The sequence below is a fragment of the Lutra lutra genome, chromosome 8, assembly GCF_902655055.1.
Source record: "Lutra lutra chromosome 8, mLutLut1.2, whole genome shotgun sequence".
Taxonomy (NCBI): Eukaryota; Metazoa; Chordata; class Mammalia; order Carnivora; family Mustelidae; genus Lutra; species Lutra lutra.
In genome coordinates this window covers 38925338-38945104 of record NC_062285.1, presented here as the reverse complement: position 1 = coordinate 38945104, position 19767 = coordinate 38925338, and the positions used below count along the sequence as shown (strand labels likewise).

Genomic DNA, 19767 nt, shown 5'->3' with positions numbered 1-19767 from the left:
GGGGACGGGGGGCTACTGCAACTATGTGCAGCTTTATCCCCAAAACCTTCAGTGGCTTTTTCAAAAAAACTTCATCAAATTTGGTGAGGAAGGGTCTTTCCAACTTCAGGAGAAACAGGACATTCCCTAAGCCCCAGTTACTTACCTATAAAGCAGGGATAAGACCTATCTTACAAGGTTGTGGTAAGGATTACAGGAGATAATATATACACGAAGCATTTAGCACATGCCTGCTACATCATAAACACTTAATAAATTAGCGCTTATAATAACAATGGTATCAATCATCATCTCATTTCCATGTTCTTAAATCATCCACTTAGACCTGGTAGCAAAACAAAATACAGGGTTCGTTGGCAAGTATTAAATTGCCTCAAATTTGTGTTTGAAGTAAATTAGAATTTCTAGAGTGAGAAATAAGGCATTCCAGTTGCATGTCCTTCTCTATTTCCAGTTCCTCCTATTCCCTAAAACTCACACAGTGTCATGTTCCTACCATAATTAAAATAAAAACCAAAGAGCACACAGTAACACCTTCCCCCCACCAAAAAATAGGATAGAGGGGCAAATAATTACATTCAGATATTCTCTTCCATTTTCTTATATTCTGAATAAAACTCTTTTTCTTTGGGGTGGGGCAGATTTTACCTCTGAGACTCTGAGGTCTTTGAAGACAGAACACAGCTACTGGGAGTTGCTGACTTGATCTGAAACCAGTGCTATTCTCCTATCCTATGACCCTTCAACAATCTGCGCCCACAACATTCTTCCTCTCTTTCTCAACATCTGTCTTACGAGTTAATTCTCATACCTTCCGATTTTCATCCTTTTCCAAGTGCATATAGTAAGTGGGGAAGAGACCCCGATCCATTCCTTTTTTATCCCTGGTTATCCGACACTTGACTGTAATACCCCGAGGGGCAGGACTATATGCAAAGTCCTCTAAGTTCTCCACTTCCCCCAGCTGGTTATCCGTTTGTTGGGCTGCAGTTCCCGAAGCTCCGGTATCCTAGAAGAAGAGCCAGACGCATGAGCAAGAGGAGGTAGGATCACAAAACTTCTTATTCTCTTCCAGGAAAAATTAATGGGCAAAATAATTTCATGATATACCCAGTGTATCTAGTTTTTTGAAACTCTGTGAAGTTAAATAAGTATGTGGCTATTGGGAGTAATGAAGGAGCTAAGTACAAAAGTGGGATATGACTTCACAAGAGCTGGCTTGAGACACAAGAAATTAGGGAGTTCATGAACTTCAAGTCTAAATTTGAGCTTCAATCTTTGAAGGAACCCTCATTCAGTAATTGTGTTTAAATACTAGAGATACATTTGGGAAATAGTTAAATTAGTTGCCCAGGAAGAAATTTCTGAACTACGTACTGTCACTGATTTCTGGCTGGATGCAGAATTGGGTCTCTCTGCCTCCGAATATGGTGAATGACATAATTTTTTCCCTTCTTCCTCCCCATCGGTCTCCTCTTCATCGAAGTTCAAACTACCTGAGATACCTGGCAGAAAGGAAGAACTGTCAAAAACTGCCAACACTGGTTTAAAAAAATAAATTGTTGAACCAAATATAATTTCAACTTTCTTGCTTAAAACAGTCCAGCTATTCTGACTTAAGACAATTCTTTCTTCATATTCTTACTTAGATCTATCCCTTGTTTTCCTTTTCCATAAAGGCTTAATATCCAGAATAGAAAAGCACTCCTAAAACACACTCAACATCAACAACAACAAAACAAACAACAAAACAAATAACCGTTTACCCAGAAATGGGTAAAGGACATGAACAGATATTTCTTCAAAGAAGATACATAAATGACCAATGAAATGTTGAGCATGAAGAGATGCTCAATAGCACTCATCTTTAGGGAAATGCAAGTCAAAAATCACAATGAGGTACCACTTCCTAAACATTGGGATGTCTATTATCAAAAAAATGGAACTATTGGTGAGGATGTGGAGAAACTGGAACCCTTCCTCAGTGCAACCTCTGCTTGCTGGTGACAGTGTAAAATGGTGCAAGCACTGTGGAACACAGTATGGTGGTTCCCAAAATATTTAAATATAGAATTACCACATGATCTCACAATTCCACTTCTGGGTATATACCAAGAGAACTTAAAGCATACTCAAATAGATACCTATATACCAATGTTCACAGCAGCAGTATTCACAATATCCAAAAGGTGAAAATGACCCAAATAGCCATCAACTGATGAACAGATAAGCAAATGGTGGTATATACATACAATGGAATATTACTCAGCTTTAAAAAGAAATGGGATTCTGATACAGGCTACAACATGGATGAACCTTGAAGGATCTTATGCTAAGTGAAATAAGCCAGTTGCAAAACAGCAAATATTTTTTTAAAAAGTACAAATATTTATGATCCACTTATATGAGAAATCTAGAGTAGTCAAATTCACAGAGACAGAAATTTTGCAGAATAGTGGTTACCATGGAAGCAGGGGACAGAAGAATAGGGAGCTATTATTTAGTGATACAGAGATTTATTATGGGAAGATGAAAAGTTCTGGAGATGGATTGTGTGAAAGTTGCCTAACAACATGAATGTACTTATGTCACTGAACTGTACATTTAAAAATGGCTAAAGCAGTAAGTTTATGTATATTTCACTGCAACTTAAAAAATTCAATAATCTATTGTTCTCTATATCAGTACTTTTTGTTTTCCAAGCATTTTTGTTCATCTCTAGGCTAGTTAACTAGAGTTGGAAATGTTGAAATGCTATTACCTTGGATTTATGAAGCATCTTTTATAAAAAATTTAAAACTAACTGATTAAAAACTATTTTCTCATTTTATCCTCACATTTATGTGAGTTTGAGGAAGAGTCTGTGGTAGTCTTTCTTGGTTTGTGTTTGTTGTTTTAGTCTTTCTTGTTTGTTTCTTGTTTATGAAGCATATCTAGGGCTAGAACACAGACATAAAATAAAGTGTGTTGTGTGTTGTAAGAGAAGTATGGTACTTCAAATTTACATTTGGTAATATCAGGCTAGGGAAGAATCATTTGCCCAACAGCAAAACTAAATTCCTTTTCTCTTTATAGGATAAGTTGCCCCCCATATCTAAATCATGAATTTACAAGTAGACCTTAGCAACAAGCAGTGTGGTTTTTTCCTCCAAACCATTTCCTTCCCACAGTCAGCCATCTCAGAGAAGGGACAACTATGACCTATTTTTACACAGTTCAGAAATACACTGATATTAGATTTGCTCAGGGACACCCATGGATAAGACAAAGGCCAGTTAAAAAAAGTAATCTCAAGTGAAAATATATGTCCAGGGGAGCCTGGGTGGCTCAGTGGGTTAATGCCTCTGCCTTCGGCTCAGGTCATGATCCCAGGGTCCTGGGATCAAGCCCACATCGGCTCTCTGCTCAGCAGGGAGCCTGCTTCCTCCTCTCTCCTGCCTGCCTCTCTGCCTACTTGTGAGCTCTGTCTGGTCAAACAAATAAATATTTTTTTAAAAAAGAAAATATACGTCCACGCAAAAGCTTATACATGAATGTTCATAGCAACATTATTCATAATAGCACAAAGTGGAAACAACCCAAAGGGCCATCAACTGATGACAGAAACACAGCAGCAGCATATCCATCAATAGAATGTTAATTTGGCAATAAAAAGGAATGAAGTGCTACAATATGGATGAACCTTGAAAACATTATGCTAAGTGAAAGGAGACTTTCATAAAGGACCACATAGTGTGTGACTCTATTTATATGACATATTCAGAATAGGCAATCCACAGAGACGGAAAGTAAACTGGTAGTTGGCTGGGCTGAAGGGGTCGGAGGAATCGGAAGTGACTGCTAATGGGTATGAGATCTCTTTTGGGAGTCATGAAAATTTTCTAAAACTGACTGTAAGGACGGTTGCAGATGTCTATGAATAGATTTAAAATCATTGAACTGGGGCGCCTGGGTGGCTCAGTAGGTTTAAGCCTCTGCCTTAGGTTTGGGGTCATGATCTCAGGGTCCTGGATGGAGCCCCGCATGGGGCTCTCTGCTCAGTGGGAAGCCTGCTTCCCTCTCTCTGCCTGCCTCTCTGCCTACTTGTTATCTCTCTGTCAAATAAGTAAATAAAATCTTTAAAAAAAAATAAAATCACTGAACTGTTCACTGTTCATTTTGTTTTTTTTTTTCTAGTTTATATTTTATTGGGATATAACTGACATATAACATAATGATTTGGTATTTGTATATATTGTGACATGATACGATCACCACATTATGTTTAGCTAACATCACTTACCACACATGGTCACATTTTTTTTTTTAAGTTTTATTATAATCACCAGGTCCTCATCACAACAAGTGCACTCCTAATCCCCATCACCTATTTCCCCATCCCCCCACCAGCCTCCCTTCTGGTGACGATCAGTTTGTTCTCTGTAGTTAAGAGTCTGTCTCTTGGTTTGTCTCTCTCTTTTTCCCTTTGCTCATTTGTTTCTTAAATCCCACATGAAGGAAATCATATGGTAATTTTTCTTTCTCTGACTGACTTATATCACTCAGCATTATACTCTCTGGCTCCATCCAAGTGATTGCAATGGCAAGATTTCATTCTTTTCTATAGGAGCATAACATTCATATTATATATAATCATATATGAATACATACAGTTAGTATTAATATGTATTCATATAATATACATATTCCACATCTTATTTATCCATTCATCAATAGATGGGCACTTGGGCTGCTTCCATATCTTAGCTATCATAAATAATACTGCCTAAACATAGCGGTTCCTGTATCCCTTTGAATTAGCATTTTTGTATTCTTTTTTGTAGTCGTGAGACTGCTGGATCACAGGGTAGGTTCTATTTTTAATTTTTTGAGGAAGTTAACTCATACTGTTTTTCCACAGTGGCTGTACAGTTTTCATTCCCAACAACAGTGCCACATCCTTGCCAACTCCTGTTGTTTCTTGTGTTGTTGATTTTAGCCATTCGGACAGGTGTGAGGTGGTATCTCATAGTGGTTTGGGTTTGCATTTTCCTGATGATGAGTGATGTTGAGCATCCTTTCATGTGTCTGTGGGCCATCTGAATGTCTTTGCAGAAATGTCCATTTATGTCTTCTGCCCTTTCTTTAATTGGATTATTTGTTTTTGGGGTGTTGAGTTTTACAAGTTCTTCAAATATTTGGATACTAACCCTTTACTGGATATTTCATTTGCAAGTACCTTCTCCCATTCAATAGGTTGCCTTTTAGTTTTGTTAATAATTTCCTTTGCTGGGGCGCCTGGGTGGCTCAGTGGGTTAAAGCCTCTGCCTTAGGCTCAGGTCATGATCTCAGGGTCCTGGGATCGAGCCCCACATCAGGCTCTCTGCTCCGCAGGGAGCCTGCTTCCCCCTCTCTCTACCTGCCTCTCTGCCTGCTTGTGATCTCTCTCTCTCTGTCAAGTAAATAAATAAAATCTTTAAAAAGTAGTAATAATTTCCTTTGCTGTACAGAGCCTTTAATTTTGATGTAGTCCCAACAGTTTATTTTTGCTTTTGTTTCCCTTGCCTCAGGGCACTTATCTAGAAAAATGTTCCTACATTTATGGTATCCGAGAACTTACTGCTGTCTGTGTTCTTTTCTGGGATGTTTATGGTGTCAGGTCTCACACTTAGGTCCTTAATCCATTTTGAATTTACTTTTGTGATTGGTGTAAGAAAGTGGTCCATTTTCATTATTTTCCATGTTGCTGTCCAGTTTTCCCAACACCATTTGTTGAAGAGACACACTTTCCCACTGGATATTCTTTCCTGCTTTGTCAAAGATTAATTGACCATATAATTATGGGTTCATTTCTGGATTTTTCTATTTGGTTCCATTGATCCATGTGTCTTTTTTTTTTTTTTTTTTTTTTGCCAGTACATACCCTTTTGGATTACTACTGCTTTGTAATATACTTGAAGTCCAGAATTGTGATGCCTTCAGCTTTGCTTTTCTTTTTCAACATTGCTATGGCTATTCAGGGCCTTTTGTGGTTCCATACAAAGCTTAGGGCTGTTTGTTTCTAGCTCTATGGAAAATGCTATTGGTATTTTGATAGGGACTGCATTAAATGTGTAGATTGCGTTGGTATATAGACATTCTAACAATATTTGTTCTTCCAATCCATGAGTATGGAATGTCCTTTCCATTTCTTTGTATCATCTTCAATTTCTGTCATTAGTGTTTTACAGTTTTCAGGGTACAGATCTTTCACCCCTTTGGTTAGGTTGTTCCTAGGTATCTTATTATTTTTGGTGGCAACTGTAAATGGGATTACTTTCTTAATTTCTCTTTCTGCTGCTTCATTGCTGGTGTACAGAAATGAAACAGATTTCTGTACATTAATTTTGTATCCTACAACTTTACTGAATTCATTTATCTGTTCTAGCAGCTTTTTGGTGGAGTCTTTTGGTTTTTTCTTTTTTAAAGATTTTATATTTTTACTTGACAGAGAGAGACACAGCGAGAGAGGGAACACAAGCAGGGGGAATGGGAGAGGGAGAAGCAGGCTTCCCGCTGAGCAGGGAGCCAAATGAGGGGCTCAATTCCAGGACCCTGGGATCACGACCTGAGGTGAAGGCAGATGCTCAACAACTGAGCCACCCAGATGCCTCTAGATTTCCTATATATAGCATCATGTCATTTGCAAACAGAGAAGTTTTACTTCTTCCTTACCAGTTTGGATGCCTTCTATTTTTTTCTGTCATCTGATTGCTGTGGCTAAGACATCCAGTACTATGTTGAATAAAAGGGGTGACAGTGTTCTTTTTGTTGTTGTTCTTTTTTTGTTCTTTTTTCTGAACTTAATGGAAAATCTCTGTTTTTCCCCATTAAGGATGATATTAGCTCCACAGGGGTTTTTCCTACATGTCCCTTATTATGTTGAGGTATGTTCCCTCTGGACCCACTTTGTTGAGGGTTTTGTTTTGTTTTATCATGAATGGATGCTGAACTTTGTCAAATGCTATTTCTGCCTCTATTAAAACAACCATATGGCTTTTTAGCCTTTCTTTTATTGATGTGGATATATTATGTGGGTTGACTTGCAAATATTGAACCACCCTTGCAACCTAGGAATAAATCCCACTTGAGCATAGTGAATAATTTTTTTAATGTATTGCTGAATTCAGTTTGCTAGTACTTTTTTTTTTTTTTTTTTTTTTTCTTTTTGAGGATCTTTGCAGCTGTGTTCATCAGAGATAATTGTCCTGTAGGGGTCTTTTTTGTTTTTTGTGGTTTTTTTGGTGGCATTTTATCTAGTTTTGATATGAGGGTAATGCTGGTCTCTTGGAATGAATTTAGACGTTTTTCTTCCTCTTCTATTTTTTGGAATAGTTGAGAAGAATAGGTATTAACTCTTCTTCAAGTGTTTGGTAGAATATATCTGTGAAACCATCTGGTCCTGGATTTTGTTTGTTGGGAGTTCTTGGATTACAGATTCTGATTACTGATTTTCTTGGTTACATATTTGCTGGTAATTGGTGTGCTCAATGTTCTATTCTTTCCTGTTTCAGTTTTGGTAGTTACATGTTCCTAGGAATTTATCCACTTCTTTCAGGTTGCAATTTGTTGGTATGCGTTTTAATATCCCTTTTAACTGTTTTTCTGTGGTGTTAGTTGCTATTTCTCCTCTCACTTGTGATTTTATTTATTTGAACCCTTTTTCTTTTTTTCTTGACAAGTCTAGCTATAGGTTTATCAATTTTATTGATTTTTTTTCAAGAACCAGCTCCTGGTTTCATTGATCTCTTCTATTGTTTTTTTCTAGTTCCTTTATCATTTATTTTCTGCTCTCATCTTTATTATTTACTTCCTTCTGCTAGTTTAGGGGTTTATATGGCTATTCTTTTTCTAGCTTCTTTAGGTATAAGGTCAGGTTGTGTATTTGAGGTTTTTCTTGCTTCTTGAAGTAGGCTCTTGCTATAAACTTGCCACTTAGAATAGCTTTGGCTGTATCCCAAAGGTTTTGAACCCTGTGTTTTCATTTCCATTTTATTTCCATGCACTTTTTATTCTCTTCTTACATTTCCTGGTTGATCCATTCATTGTTTAGAAGCATGTTATTTAACTTCCATGTATGCATGGTCTTTTCCAGAGGAAAAAACCCAGAGATTTTTTTCTTGTGACTGACTTCTAGTTTCATAGTGTTGTGGTCAGAAAAGATGCACAGTATGACTTCAATTTTTATGAATTTGTTGAGGCTTGTTTTGTGGCCTAATATGTGATCTAGTCTGGAGAATGTTCCATGTGAATTTGAAAAGAATTGTGTATTCTGCTGTTTTAGGACAGAATATTCTGAATTTTATCTGTTAATCCATCTAGTCCACAGTCTCATTCAAAGCCACTGTTTCCTTCTTGATTTTGTGTTTGGATGATCTGTCCATTGATGTAGTAGGGTGTTAAAGTTCTGCTACCATTATTGTCTTATTTTCAATTAGTTCTTTATTGTTGCTTTTAACGTTTTATGTCTTGGGGCTCCCAGGTGGGAGCAAAATATTTAGAATTGTTATATCACCTTGTTGGATTGTCCCCTTTATGATTATATAGTGTCCTTCTTTGTCTCTTGTTAACAATATATGTTTAAAGTCTATTTGTCTGATATAAGTATTGCCCTGGTCATCTGGAGGAGGGCACCAGCCTCCAAAGGGACTGAGGCATGCATGACTGGGAAGGGTTAGGCCCATCCCAGTGAGAGTAGGCAGGGCTTGGTGTAAGCAAGTTAGGTTAGCAGGTCAGTGCTGCACTGGTTCCCACAGGTGGCTGTGTGCTTATACTAAGGGGCAGAGGAGGGAAATGGTGCCTGCCAGTATCTCTGTTCCTGAAGGGGTGTCTCCACCAACGCTGTCTCTCTGGGAAATGCTCCAAGATTAACAACTAACTTCCTCGTTGTGTGCTCTGGCACTCTTCAGATTGCTGTTTCCACTCTGAATGTCCATGGGTTGTTTGCCTGCCTTTCCTCCAAGAGCAGCACAGTGCCCTCCAGGCTCTCCCTGAACCAAGCCCACTGACCTTTAGAACTCCAGGCTTTAAGCCTTGCTGGTTGCAGGACTCATGAAATTCAGCACCTCTTGCTTTCCAAACCAACTGCTATGGGGACTGTTTACCCCTGCACTTCCCTGTGTGTTAATCTGTCTCTTGCCCTTCTCCATGAGTGCAGCTCCCTCCTCACCACAGCAGCCATGACCCATTTCTCCCCGAAATCATGTCTCCACATTTCTACCTTCTTCAATTGTGGCCTTTTCTCTACCTTTAGTTGTGGAATATGTTCTGCCAGTCTTCAGATCAACTTCTGGGTATTGAGATGAGTTGATAGTTATCTAGTTGTATTGGTGGGGGTGAGGTGAACCCAAGGTCCTTCCTACTCTGTTGCCATCTTCCCCTCCTACACCCACTGTTCGCTTTAATGGGTGAATAGTATGGTATGTTGATTATACACCAATAAAGCTACGATTAAAAAAATTCTTTGGTTGTGAAGACGTATTTTCTTTTGTTTTCTAAAATGTTAACCTTTTTTTTTTTTGTAGCAAAAAGGCATAAAACTTCACAATCATGGATATTTTCACTTGGTATATGTTTGCAAATGCCATTTTTATGCCAAAAATTCAGCTTATATGAATATATGTTTACGATGGAGTTAAAAGATTTCTCCCAAACTTGTAGAAAAACAACTGGACCCACTAAAGGGATATAATCTGCCAAACTGACACATCCTAGATCTTAGTCAAGAAAGTGCTTAATGGGGTGCCTCAGTTAGTTAAGTGCCTGCCTTCAGCTCAGGTCATGATCCCAGGATCCTGGGATCGAGTCCTGCATCAGGTTCCCTGCTCAGTGGGGAGTCTGCCTCTCCCTCTAGACTTCCCCCTGCTCATGTTTACTCGCGTTCTCTCTTTCCTCTCTCTGTCCAAAAAAAATAAAATCTTTTTTTTTAAAAAGTGCTTAATGGGTTTTATGGTCAAAATGCAACTTGTTGGGGGTGCCTGGGTGGCTCAGTGGGTTAAGCCGCTGCCTTCAGCTCGGGTCGTGGTCTCAGGGTCCTGGGATCGAGCCCCGCATCAGGCTCTCTGCTCGGCGGGGAGCCTGCTTCCTCTTCTCTCTCTGCCTGCCTCTCTGCCTGCTTGTGATCTCTGTCTGTCAAATAAAATAAATAAAATCTTTAAAAAAAAATGCAAACTTGTTGGGATGTAATAGGCATTAAACCACCTGGTTTCTCAGAAAGGCCAGCTCTCAGAAAAAAAAAAAATAGCCATCACTTCATAGGGCAGGGTGGAAGAGAACTCGGTATTTACAGTAAGGGATAAAGAACTAGACTAAGAATCAAAAATCTAGGTTTGCCACTACTTAGCTAGATGACTTGGGATAACTTAGCTTCTGATTAAATGAAGGTTGTCTTTGCTCTGACTCCTCCACATCATTCACTTTCTTTTGTCATAACAATAGTGGTAGTAAAATAATAGGGAAATGCCACAATCACATTCCTATTACAGACAGGGAACAGAGGCAGAGGAAGGAAAGCGTGTTTCCCCCTTTCCCAGCCAGACGTGGCAGAGTTGAGATTCAGAACCCAGCAAGAAACCCCGGGTTTCAGAGCTATGTTCTGACCCCTTTGACCATGGCTGCTGCCACACCCTGTGCTCCTGCCATCTGTTCTGGTTTCATACATATCATGATTTTATACCCAATACCTCTGCCATGTTCTTCTTCCACCCAAGTGTGTCACCTTACCAGCAATGTGACCATGGACAAATTACCTAGCCTGTCTGAGAGGCTACATATAATTACAAATGTAATATATATAATTTTCTTACATGTAAATGGAGAGACTAATATGCACGAATGCCCCAAAGTACTGTTATAAATATCTAAGTTTATTTATTTTTTTTAGTAATCTCTGTACCCAATGTGGGGCTTGAACTCATGATCCCAAGATCAAGAGTCAAACACTCTTCCAACTGAGCCAGTCTGGTGCCCCTATAAATTTTAAATTAATTGAGATAGTGTATGGCAAGTGCCTGACATACAAGAGACATTCAAAATGTCAGTCTGCAGCTGCTTTGACAGATGTTCCAGTAAACAGGAGGCCACACATCCTTCCTGGCTCAGCTTAATTGCTCTTTTTTGATGCCTTTCTTGTCTCTTCTCATTGCCCCAGCAATGTAATTCTATTGCTCCCTGGTTTTTACTCTTGCATATACTACATTATAACTCCAGGTCAGGCCACCAGCCAAACCATCTCCTCCATAAGTCTTCCTGCCTCTACACTTGCCTCACCCCCACCTTCAATTAATTCCTTATGGTGCAGCGTAATTCTTCTTAGTTTTCCCATTAAGCCCAAATTGGGTGATAATATTCCTCAGATCAAATTCCCTCATAGGTTTCAGTTATTTTTCAAATAAAGTCCAAGTTCCTAATATGGTCTATACTGGCCTATATAATCAGAGCCCACTCACCCCTCCAGGCTCACCTCTCTAGTCCCTCTTCCCACCTTATCCGCTCATACTGTGCTGCCCAGCCATTCTGGAATGACCAGCTCTACCTCCTGCATCAGGCTGTAGCTTAGACGTCACTCTCCCTGGAAAGCTTTCCAAACCTTCTGCTCTGGGTTGGTACCCCTCTCAATGCTCTCTTGGCTATTTAAGTACATGATGGCTCATTTAGAATAAACACTTCAGGAGGGCAGGACCCCTTGTTGACTGTTGTAGCCTATGTGCCTATAACAATGTCCAGTATTTAGTATATACTCAACACATATTTTCTAAATGAATGAATATGTGACTGTGTTTGAATGTACATCTGGTCTACCATTCTGTGGTAGAACCTCCTGATTCACACATCCCAGGCCTATAATGCCTACCTATGACTAAGGAGGCAGCCAGTAAATACTTACTCATGACCGGGTTTCTGTCTTCTCACCTGAAAAGGGGACACTTAATTTCTTCCCATAGAAAATCATTTTTCTAAGAAGGAAAGAAAACTACAAGAGCTCTCTAAGGTGTGTACAGGAATATTTGTGGAAGTGGTAACTCCAACTGGCAGAAAGTTGGCTCTAGTGAGAAAAGTATTAACTTAGGTATATTTTGATCCCATTTGTATTCCTCATCAGCCATCACTAGATCAATAAATCTGTGACATGGAGGCCGAGTAGGGGTGTTGAGTGGCAACTTTGTCAAGAGAAGGGAGTGGGAACTAAAAATAAGATGTCAAAAAGAAATAGTCACATATAGTAGCTAATGCTGCTGATAATTTATATGTAATTATCTTATTTTTCTCAGGCAACAGGGTAAATATTATTGTGGTTAACAATAATCAATTCTCAGATGTCAAAGGATGTAAAGCCATAAGCCACATTCCAAGCATTTTGAACCATCTAGATTGTTAACCGACAATGAAAGCAAGGAAAGGAAAAGATTATACGTGGCTAAGATGATTAATTGCCTTACCTTCATTACCAATCCTTACCATGTTTTTGGAGAATCTCCTGGAGATCTGGCTTGGACACAGTCTCCAAAGTGCTTTCTCCATCAGCACTTTCTTCAGTATCTTCTTCTGTAGCAGAGGAGCCTACTGAGAGAACGTGAAGTTTGGTTTCCAAATCTTGAGCATCTGGCTTCAAGAAGGCAGCTGGACCATCAATGCCTAGGGTCCAAAAGAGAAGAGAAAAGAGGAAAGTATTATCTGTTATTTGGTGGGTGGTTTTGGTGTATGTGATCAGAATTAAGAACCATCCAAGCATTTCACTTCTCTTTCCTTAACATCCATATGGATGTTTGTTAATAGAGTAACTCAGACTGGTGTTCATTTTATTAACATGTTCTGTTACTAAATAAAATGTACCTGATGTCATGCTTTAGAAACTAAAGACTAAGACGGTGAAAACAAAGTAGGTCCGCCAAAGTTCAGATCCTGTCCAAGTCAACAGCTCACCACCTCATGCGGTCCGTTGAGTCCTAGTTATTGGAAGACTGGGTGCTCTCTACTACTCCTGGCGTCATGGCTAACTCTGCCATGACATGACATGATATTCAAGACTGTAAGTTCCTCACACAGACCATTCTGGACTAAACCACTTGGCAATGAAAACAATAGCTCTAGGATAGGTACAAACATCAGGGTATCTTCCACTAATTAAACCACTGTTTTTATTTTCACTCTAAGACCCAGAATGTGATTATGAAAATTTATGAAGGTACCTAGTAATGGTGCTAATATTGTCCCTTTGGTCCATCTGAGAATCTTTCTGCCCTCTCCTAGCTTTATAAAAACTGTACCCTAGTGAGAAGAGATGCTGCCTAACACACACCATGTAAGATGACATCGTTCTGTGGGGTATGAGGTTCCACCAAAGGAGTTTGCTCCTCGCTACCTCTTGGCTTTGATCGACGAAGCCTTGCTTCTGGATTTGGCTGTACCATAAGTGGCTCAAGGCGCTTTTTTCTCTGCTTCTTCTCCAGAAGTGCTCTCTAGGAAAAAAAAAAAGTAATACTATAGCTAGGAGAGTTACAACAAGACCTAGCTGCTTTGAATATTTATTGTTTTTCACTAATTCTCACAAACCTCTTGTAAACTAATTTATCCTGCTTGAGACATGAGAAAATTGAGGCACAGAGAGGGACAAGGATTCACTCATTTCATTTAATAAATATATACCAAACACCTTTAAAGGTCTATTTAAAATGATACAAATGCATTTATAGCCAAGCTGAGCCCGTGATCCAAGTTTACTTAAAACATTTATAGTACGGTGCCTGAGTGGCTCAGTTGGTTAAGCAACTGCCTTCAGATCGGGTCATGATCCTGGAGACCCAGGACTGAGTCCCACATAGGGCTCCCTGCTCAGTGGGGAGCCTGCTGCTCCCTTTGACTCTCCCCGCTGCATGCTCTCTCTTTCTCATTCTCTCTCTCAAATAAATAAAATCTTAAAAATAAAATAAAATATTTACAGTAATTATATAATTATCCAAGCATGGTCACAAGCTTAAAATACATCAACAGTTATGCATAAGGGAAAAGATGAAGAAATACATGAATGGTGATTACTTTGGGTGGCAGAATATGGATTTTTCTCCCTTTTTATAGTTTTCTGTTTTTTCTAAACTTTCTTATTTTTTTTTAAGATTTATTTATTTATTTATTTGACAGACAGAGATCACAAATAGGCGGAGAGGCAGGCAGAGACAGAGAGAGGAGGAAGCAGGCTCCCTGCTGAGCAGAGAGCCCCATGCGGGGCTGGATCCCAGGACTCTGGGATCATGACCTGAGCCGAAGGCAGAGGTTTTAACCCACTGAGCCACCCAGGTGCCCCATAAACTTTCTTACTTTTACAATTGAAAGAAAAAAATAAAACGTATTATCCTCTAAACCTCAAATTATTTTCCTATTTTAATCAGCTACAGAGCAGTAAGTTTTGTTTTCTTGCTCATTTTTACATAATTAGAAATCTAACAAATCTGGGCCAAGCATAAAAAGGGAAAAAAAATTACAGTTGGAACATTCCAAATAGAAAGTAATCAGCTCTGCGGCTAAAAGTGACATCAAGTATATGGTATCGGGGCGCCTGGGTGGCTCAGTGGGTTAAGCCTCTGCCTTCGGCTCGGGTCATGATCCCAGGGTCCTGGGATCGAGCCCCGCATCGGGCTCCCTGCTCAGCGGGGAGCCTGCTTCCTCCTCTCTCTGCCTGCCTCTCTGCCTACTATGATCTCTCTCTGTCTGTCAAATAAATAAATAAAATCTTTAAACAAAAAAAAGGATATGGTATCAAAGAAAGTCAGGAAAAAAAGCATGAGAGACTATGAAAAAAAAAATCCCGCAAGATGAAAAGGAAGGTACTAGCACATATATTATTTTTATGCTTTGGCAAATAAGAGCTTATAATACCTGGAAATTAATTATGGATCTGCGATATTTCAGAATAGGAAAATGCCAAGCCCCAAGCTAAAAAATTAAGCCATGATTCTAAACCAAAAATATTATAACCTATTTATTGTTCCTTAGGCAAAAACTAATTTTTTTCATTGATACAGCTTTTAAAACGTGCTACTAGAAAGAAGAGTCACTCCAAGGGGTGAGACTATCAGTAGGAAAGAAAATACATTTTTCCACAATGGGGCTGGTGCGAGCTTGTGGATAAATTCAGAGGACATAGAAGAAACAGAACTATTCTTTGCCCAGCCTTGTGCATAAGAAAAAAGACTAGGGAGTTAATAATGGCCCAAATGGACTATCCTGTCAAGAAAGAATAAAGGTGGGGCACCTGGGTGGTTCGGTCATTAGGCATCTGACTTCCGCTCAGAGTCCTGGGATCCAGCCCCGTATCAGGCTCCTTGCTCAGAGGGAAACCTGCTTCTCCCTCTCCCACTCCCCCTGCTGGTGTTCCCTGTCTTGCTGTCTCTCTCTCTCTCTCCTCTCTCTCTCTGTCAAATAAATAAATAAAATCTAAAAAAGAAAGAAAGGGAGAGAGGGAGGAGGGAGAAAGAAAGGAAGGAAGGGAAAGAAAGAATAAAGGTTAAAGCAATCTGGGAAGGAATAATTGAAGTTTCTTTTTTTTTTTTTTAAGATTTTATTTATTTGACAGAGACACAGTGAGAGAGGGACTCAAGTGGGGGGAGTGGGAGAGGGAGAAGTAGGCTTTTCCGCAGAGTGGGTAGCCCGATGTGGGACTCAATCCCAGGACCCTTGGATCATGACCAGAGCCTAAGCCAGCCACCCAGGTGCCCCAGTAATTGAACTTTCTGAGATTATTTTGAAACTCGTAAATTAATATGAATAGATGGACCTTAACATATAGATGAAACACAAAATACATATTTGGTTACAATGAGCTTCTCCCCACAGAGCTTGCTGATACGGTTCTTCTAGCAACTGTGAAGTTTTGCATAGGGGATATGCTGAAGAGATGGGAAATATAAAACAAGGAGATATGAGAACCACATCTGCTCGATGTGGACAGTTACCTAGCCTCCGATAGTCTCATAACCAGCAACAACTGAAGAAGCAAAAACACGGGCTACAGCTAACCCATTTTGTTAACGTATATAAAGAACAATGTTCTGTGGACAAGGGGACACATCTGGGTCACCTGGGTGCCGCAGTTAAGTGCCCACCTCTTGATTTCAGCTCAGGCCATGATCTCAGGATCATGAGATGGAGGCCAGTGTCAGGCTTCATGTTCAGCCGGGGAGGAGGGTGGTCTGCTTAAGATTCTCTCTCCTTCTGCCCCTCTCCCCACTCATACTCCCTCCCTCCATCTAAGAAAGAAAGAAAGAAAGAAAGAAAGAAAGAAAGAAAGAAAGAAAGAAAGAGAAAGAAAAGAAAAGAAAAAAGAGGAGAGGGGAGAGGAGGGAGGGGAAGGGGTATTGGTCCAGAAAAGGGAAGCCAAAGAATAAGAATTTGGCAGTGTTTATCCAACCTGTCCAAAAACATAAATGCTGAATCTAGAAGACAATTCTGTTTACTGGGAGAGCTTATTCTCTTTGTGGACAGGAAGCTATATAAGACTTCTTTGTGGCCTTGATGAAATATCCCTCAGGACGACTAATTTCATTTCCTCAGATTCCCTGCTTACTAATCCGCCTTCTAATTGTCAATTAACTTCTTAGGTATACTATTTCCGGGAACAGGGAACCATGACCAGCAGAGATGGATGTATCCTGGAAAAGCTGTAGTTCTCACTGTAAATTAATAAATTAGTGTCCAGTTTCATAACTGATCATTGTGAATTTGACTAGCGTGAGTTTGTGCGAGGACCTGGTTACACTTGGGTTCACTGACAAAACCAAGTTTTTAGACCTGCAAAGCGCAGACTAAACGGACTCTCAGCCACAGTGATCCTGTGACTGTATCTGGCAAAGCCTTTCTCTATCAACGTCAACACCAATCAAACTCATTTAGGTCAACAACTTGAGGGAAAACAACAACCAACCAACCACAGATCTGAGCTCTGAAGCCCAGGGCTCCAGGGCTGCATTACAGCGCTAAATACATCCTGCCGTTGTCCAAGTTTGTAAACAAGAAAAAAAAATCATAAAGTAACCACCAAATTGCCATCTTGGTGAAATGTGTCCCCTGATTCAGCCTTTTAATCATCCTCACATAGTTTGAATGTGGGAGGAGGGAGGTGTTAATTGAGCTAAGATGCAACATGTCAATTCGTTTTCATTCACATTTTACCTTCCCTAAAAAAGCTGTCAGCGATGCTGCATAAACAACGTTAAAGGAAGGACGGGCTGTCAGGAAGAGAGCTGCAGGTGACTGTTTGATGCCCTAAATACAATCGAAATATGTTGCTTTCAGGGCTGTTTTTAAGTGGCACATAAGCCTTTAAATTTCCCAATTCCCTCGGAAACTGAACAATAACTCAAAGAATCCATCTTCTCCAGAATGTGGTGGTAAATCCTATTATCATTCCCTGGGAGCAAAATACTAAATGCTAATTCCAAAATGAGTGAGGAAATAAAGGAGAGTAGATGGCGGGGAGCAGGGACTCCTACAAAGAGCTTTGTTTTATAAAATAATAAAGTGCAGGCAAGCCTCAAATTCATGAGAGCCTGACATCACTGATTTCTCAATTTTCCAGAAAGACTCCCTAGAGCCGATGGGTAGGTTACAGTCTGATGCTCGTGGGATAGACCTGGCTGACCACAAGGTAGAACCAGCAAGATCAGAGTGGCTGCCAAAAATCTAAGAGTTTGGCTAAAAACACCGAATCTTTCTGGCACACAAAGTGAGATCATAAGAAAGCGAGGCTAAAATTTTTAAATCACGCTTTTTAAAATATCAATTCAAAACACCGATGACCACCTCTCTTAGAATGATAGGTACAAATAGATGGGCAACCTGACCCCAAAGGAGTATGTTGTATTTTAATCCACTGTCCACCAGATGGCACAAAGGTTCTCCACCTAATGGGCATCTGGGTCTAAGGCCCATCACCGGAGGAGTCTAAAAATCTTCACCACCTGTAGCCAGCTAAGGTGTCCAAGTGCCCCGAAAAAACGAGTACCCTAACGAAGCTAGTAAAAATAAAAGCAAAATATACATAGTGAGAGAATCTTCTCAATAAATGGTACGGGACAATTGGATATCCACACACAGAAGACTGAAGTTGGAACCTCACACCGTATATAAAAGTTAACTCGAAAGAACTCATAGGAAGTAGAAGACTCTTAGATGACACAGAAGCAAGTCTTTATAACCTCGGGAAGCAATCGTTTCTTAGATATGACACCAAAAGTGCAAGAGACAAAAAGAAAAAATAAAACTATGCTGAAAATGGTACCATCAAGAAAGTAAAAAGACAACCCCCAGAATTGAAGAAAATATTTACAAATAATATATATATATTTTTTTATTTGACAGAGATATAGCGAGAGAAGGAACACAAGCAGGGGAGTAGGAAAGGGAGAAGCAGGCTTCCTGCAGAGCAAAGAACCCGATGCCAGGCTCGATCCCAGGACTCTGGGATCATGACCCAAGCCGAAGGCAGACACTTAACGACTGAGCCACCCAGGCGCCCCTACAAATAATATTTCTGATAAGGAGCCTGGGTCTAGACTATATAAAGAACTCTTACAGTTTAACAATGAAAAGACAATAACCCAATCTAAAAATGGGTTTTCTCCATTTCTCCATGCCTCCAAAGAGAACATACAAAGAGCCACTGAGTACATTTTAAGGCTCCATATCATTAGTCATCAGGGAAATGCAAATCAAGACCACAGTCAGATACCACTTTGTACCCACTAAAATAGCTACAGTCAAAGACAGACAATAATAATAAGTGTTGACAATGATGTATAGAAACAAGGCCAAGGACATGGCTGGTGGGAATGTGTACAATGGTTCAGGGACATTGGAAAACAGTCTGGAAGCTCTTTAACATGTTACCAGACGACCCAGGAACTCCACTCCTATTATCCGAGGTATATTTGGTAGGCTTTGGGGTACCCCTACTTAGATATACCAGCTAAGAGAAATGAAAGCATGTCCGCAGAGAAGCTTGTACATGAATGCTCAGAGCAGCACTACCAGCAGTAGCCAAAGAGTGAAAACAACCCCAATGTCGGTCAACTGATGAATGGATAAACAACATGTGGTGTAGCCACGACTGGGAATATTACTCAACAATAAGAAGACGAGAAGTACTGACAGAGGCAACAACATGGACGAACCTCTTCCTAAGTCAAGAAACTGGATACAAACGACCACATGGTATATGGTTCCATTTGATACGAGGTCTCAAAATCATTTGTGCACTTTAACTGGGTGTATATTTCAGTCAGTGAATTAGATCTCAGTAAAGCTGTTCAAAAACCTAGAACAAAAACACAGGACAAAAATAGTCCTATGTAAATTATCTGTAAATCTAGGATTTTTTAAAATATTAAATCCTAAGACTATAGTATCAGGGGGAAAAGAGATAAGAAAGAAACTAACCTACTCAGTACTACTGAAACCTGGACAATGAGTGAGTTAAGAGAAGGGAAATGTCTGTGTGGAAATAAGGTAAGATAAAATTTAGAGCAAGAGTTACCTTGTGTGTCTAGGGCCACCCAAGGCAGGGAGTGGCCTAACCAGACAGTCACCTATCTCATTTGTTGCCAGGTATATCCCTTTAGTAGCGATGAATTAATTATATGATCACACAATGATATTTACCATAAATATCATTTTACAAACTGCACTCACTCTGATTTCAAACTCATCATGCCTCTTTTCTAATTGTAAACTTCCCTACATACTTATCTGATAGGATTG

General features: G+C 39.7%; 1 protein-coding gene across 1 annotated transcript in view; it reads right to left on the bottom strand.

Annotated features, from left to right (window-relative positions):
* Positions 1-19767, bottom strand: part of TULP3 (TUB like protein 3) — a 69281-nt gene that overhangs the window by 8457 nt on the left and 41057 nt on the right. The window contains 4 exon segments of the mRNA XM_047742984.1: positions 812-1009; positions 1378-1505; positions 12475-12651; positions 13316-13475. Coding sequence (XP_047598940.1) covers positions 812-1009; positions 1378-1505; positions 12475-12651; positions 13316-13475 — 663 coding nt within the window.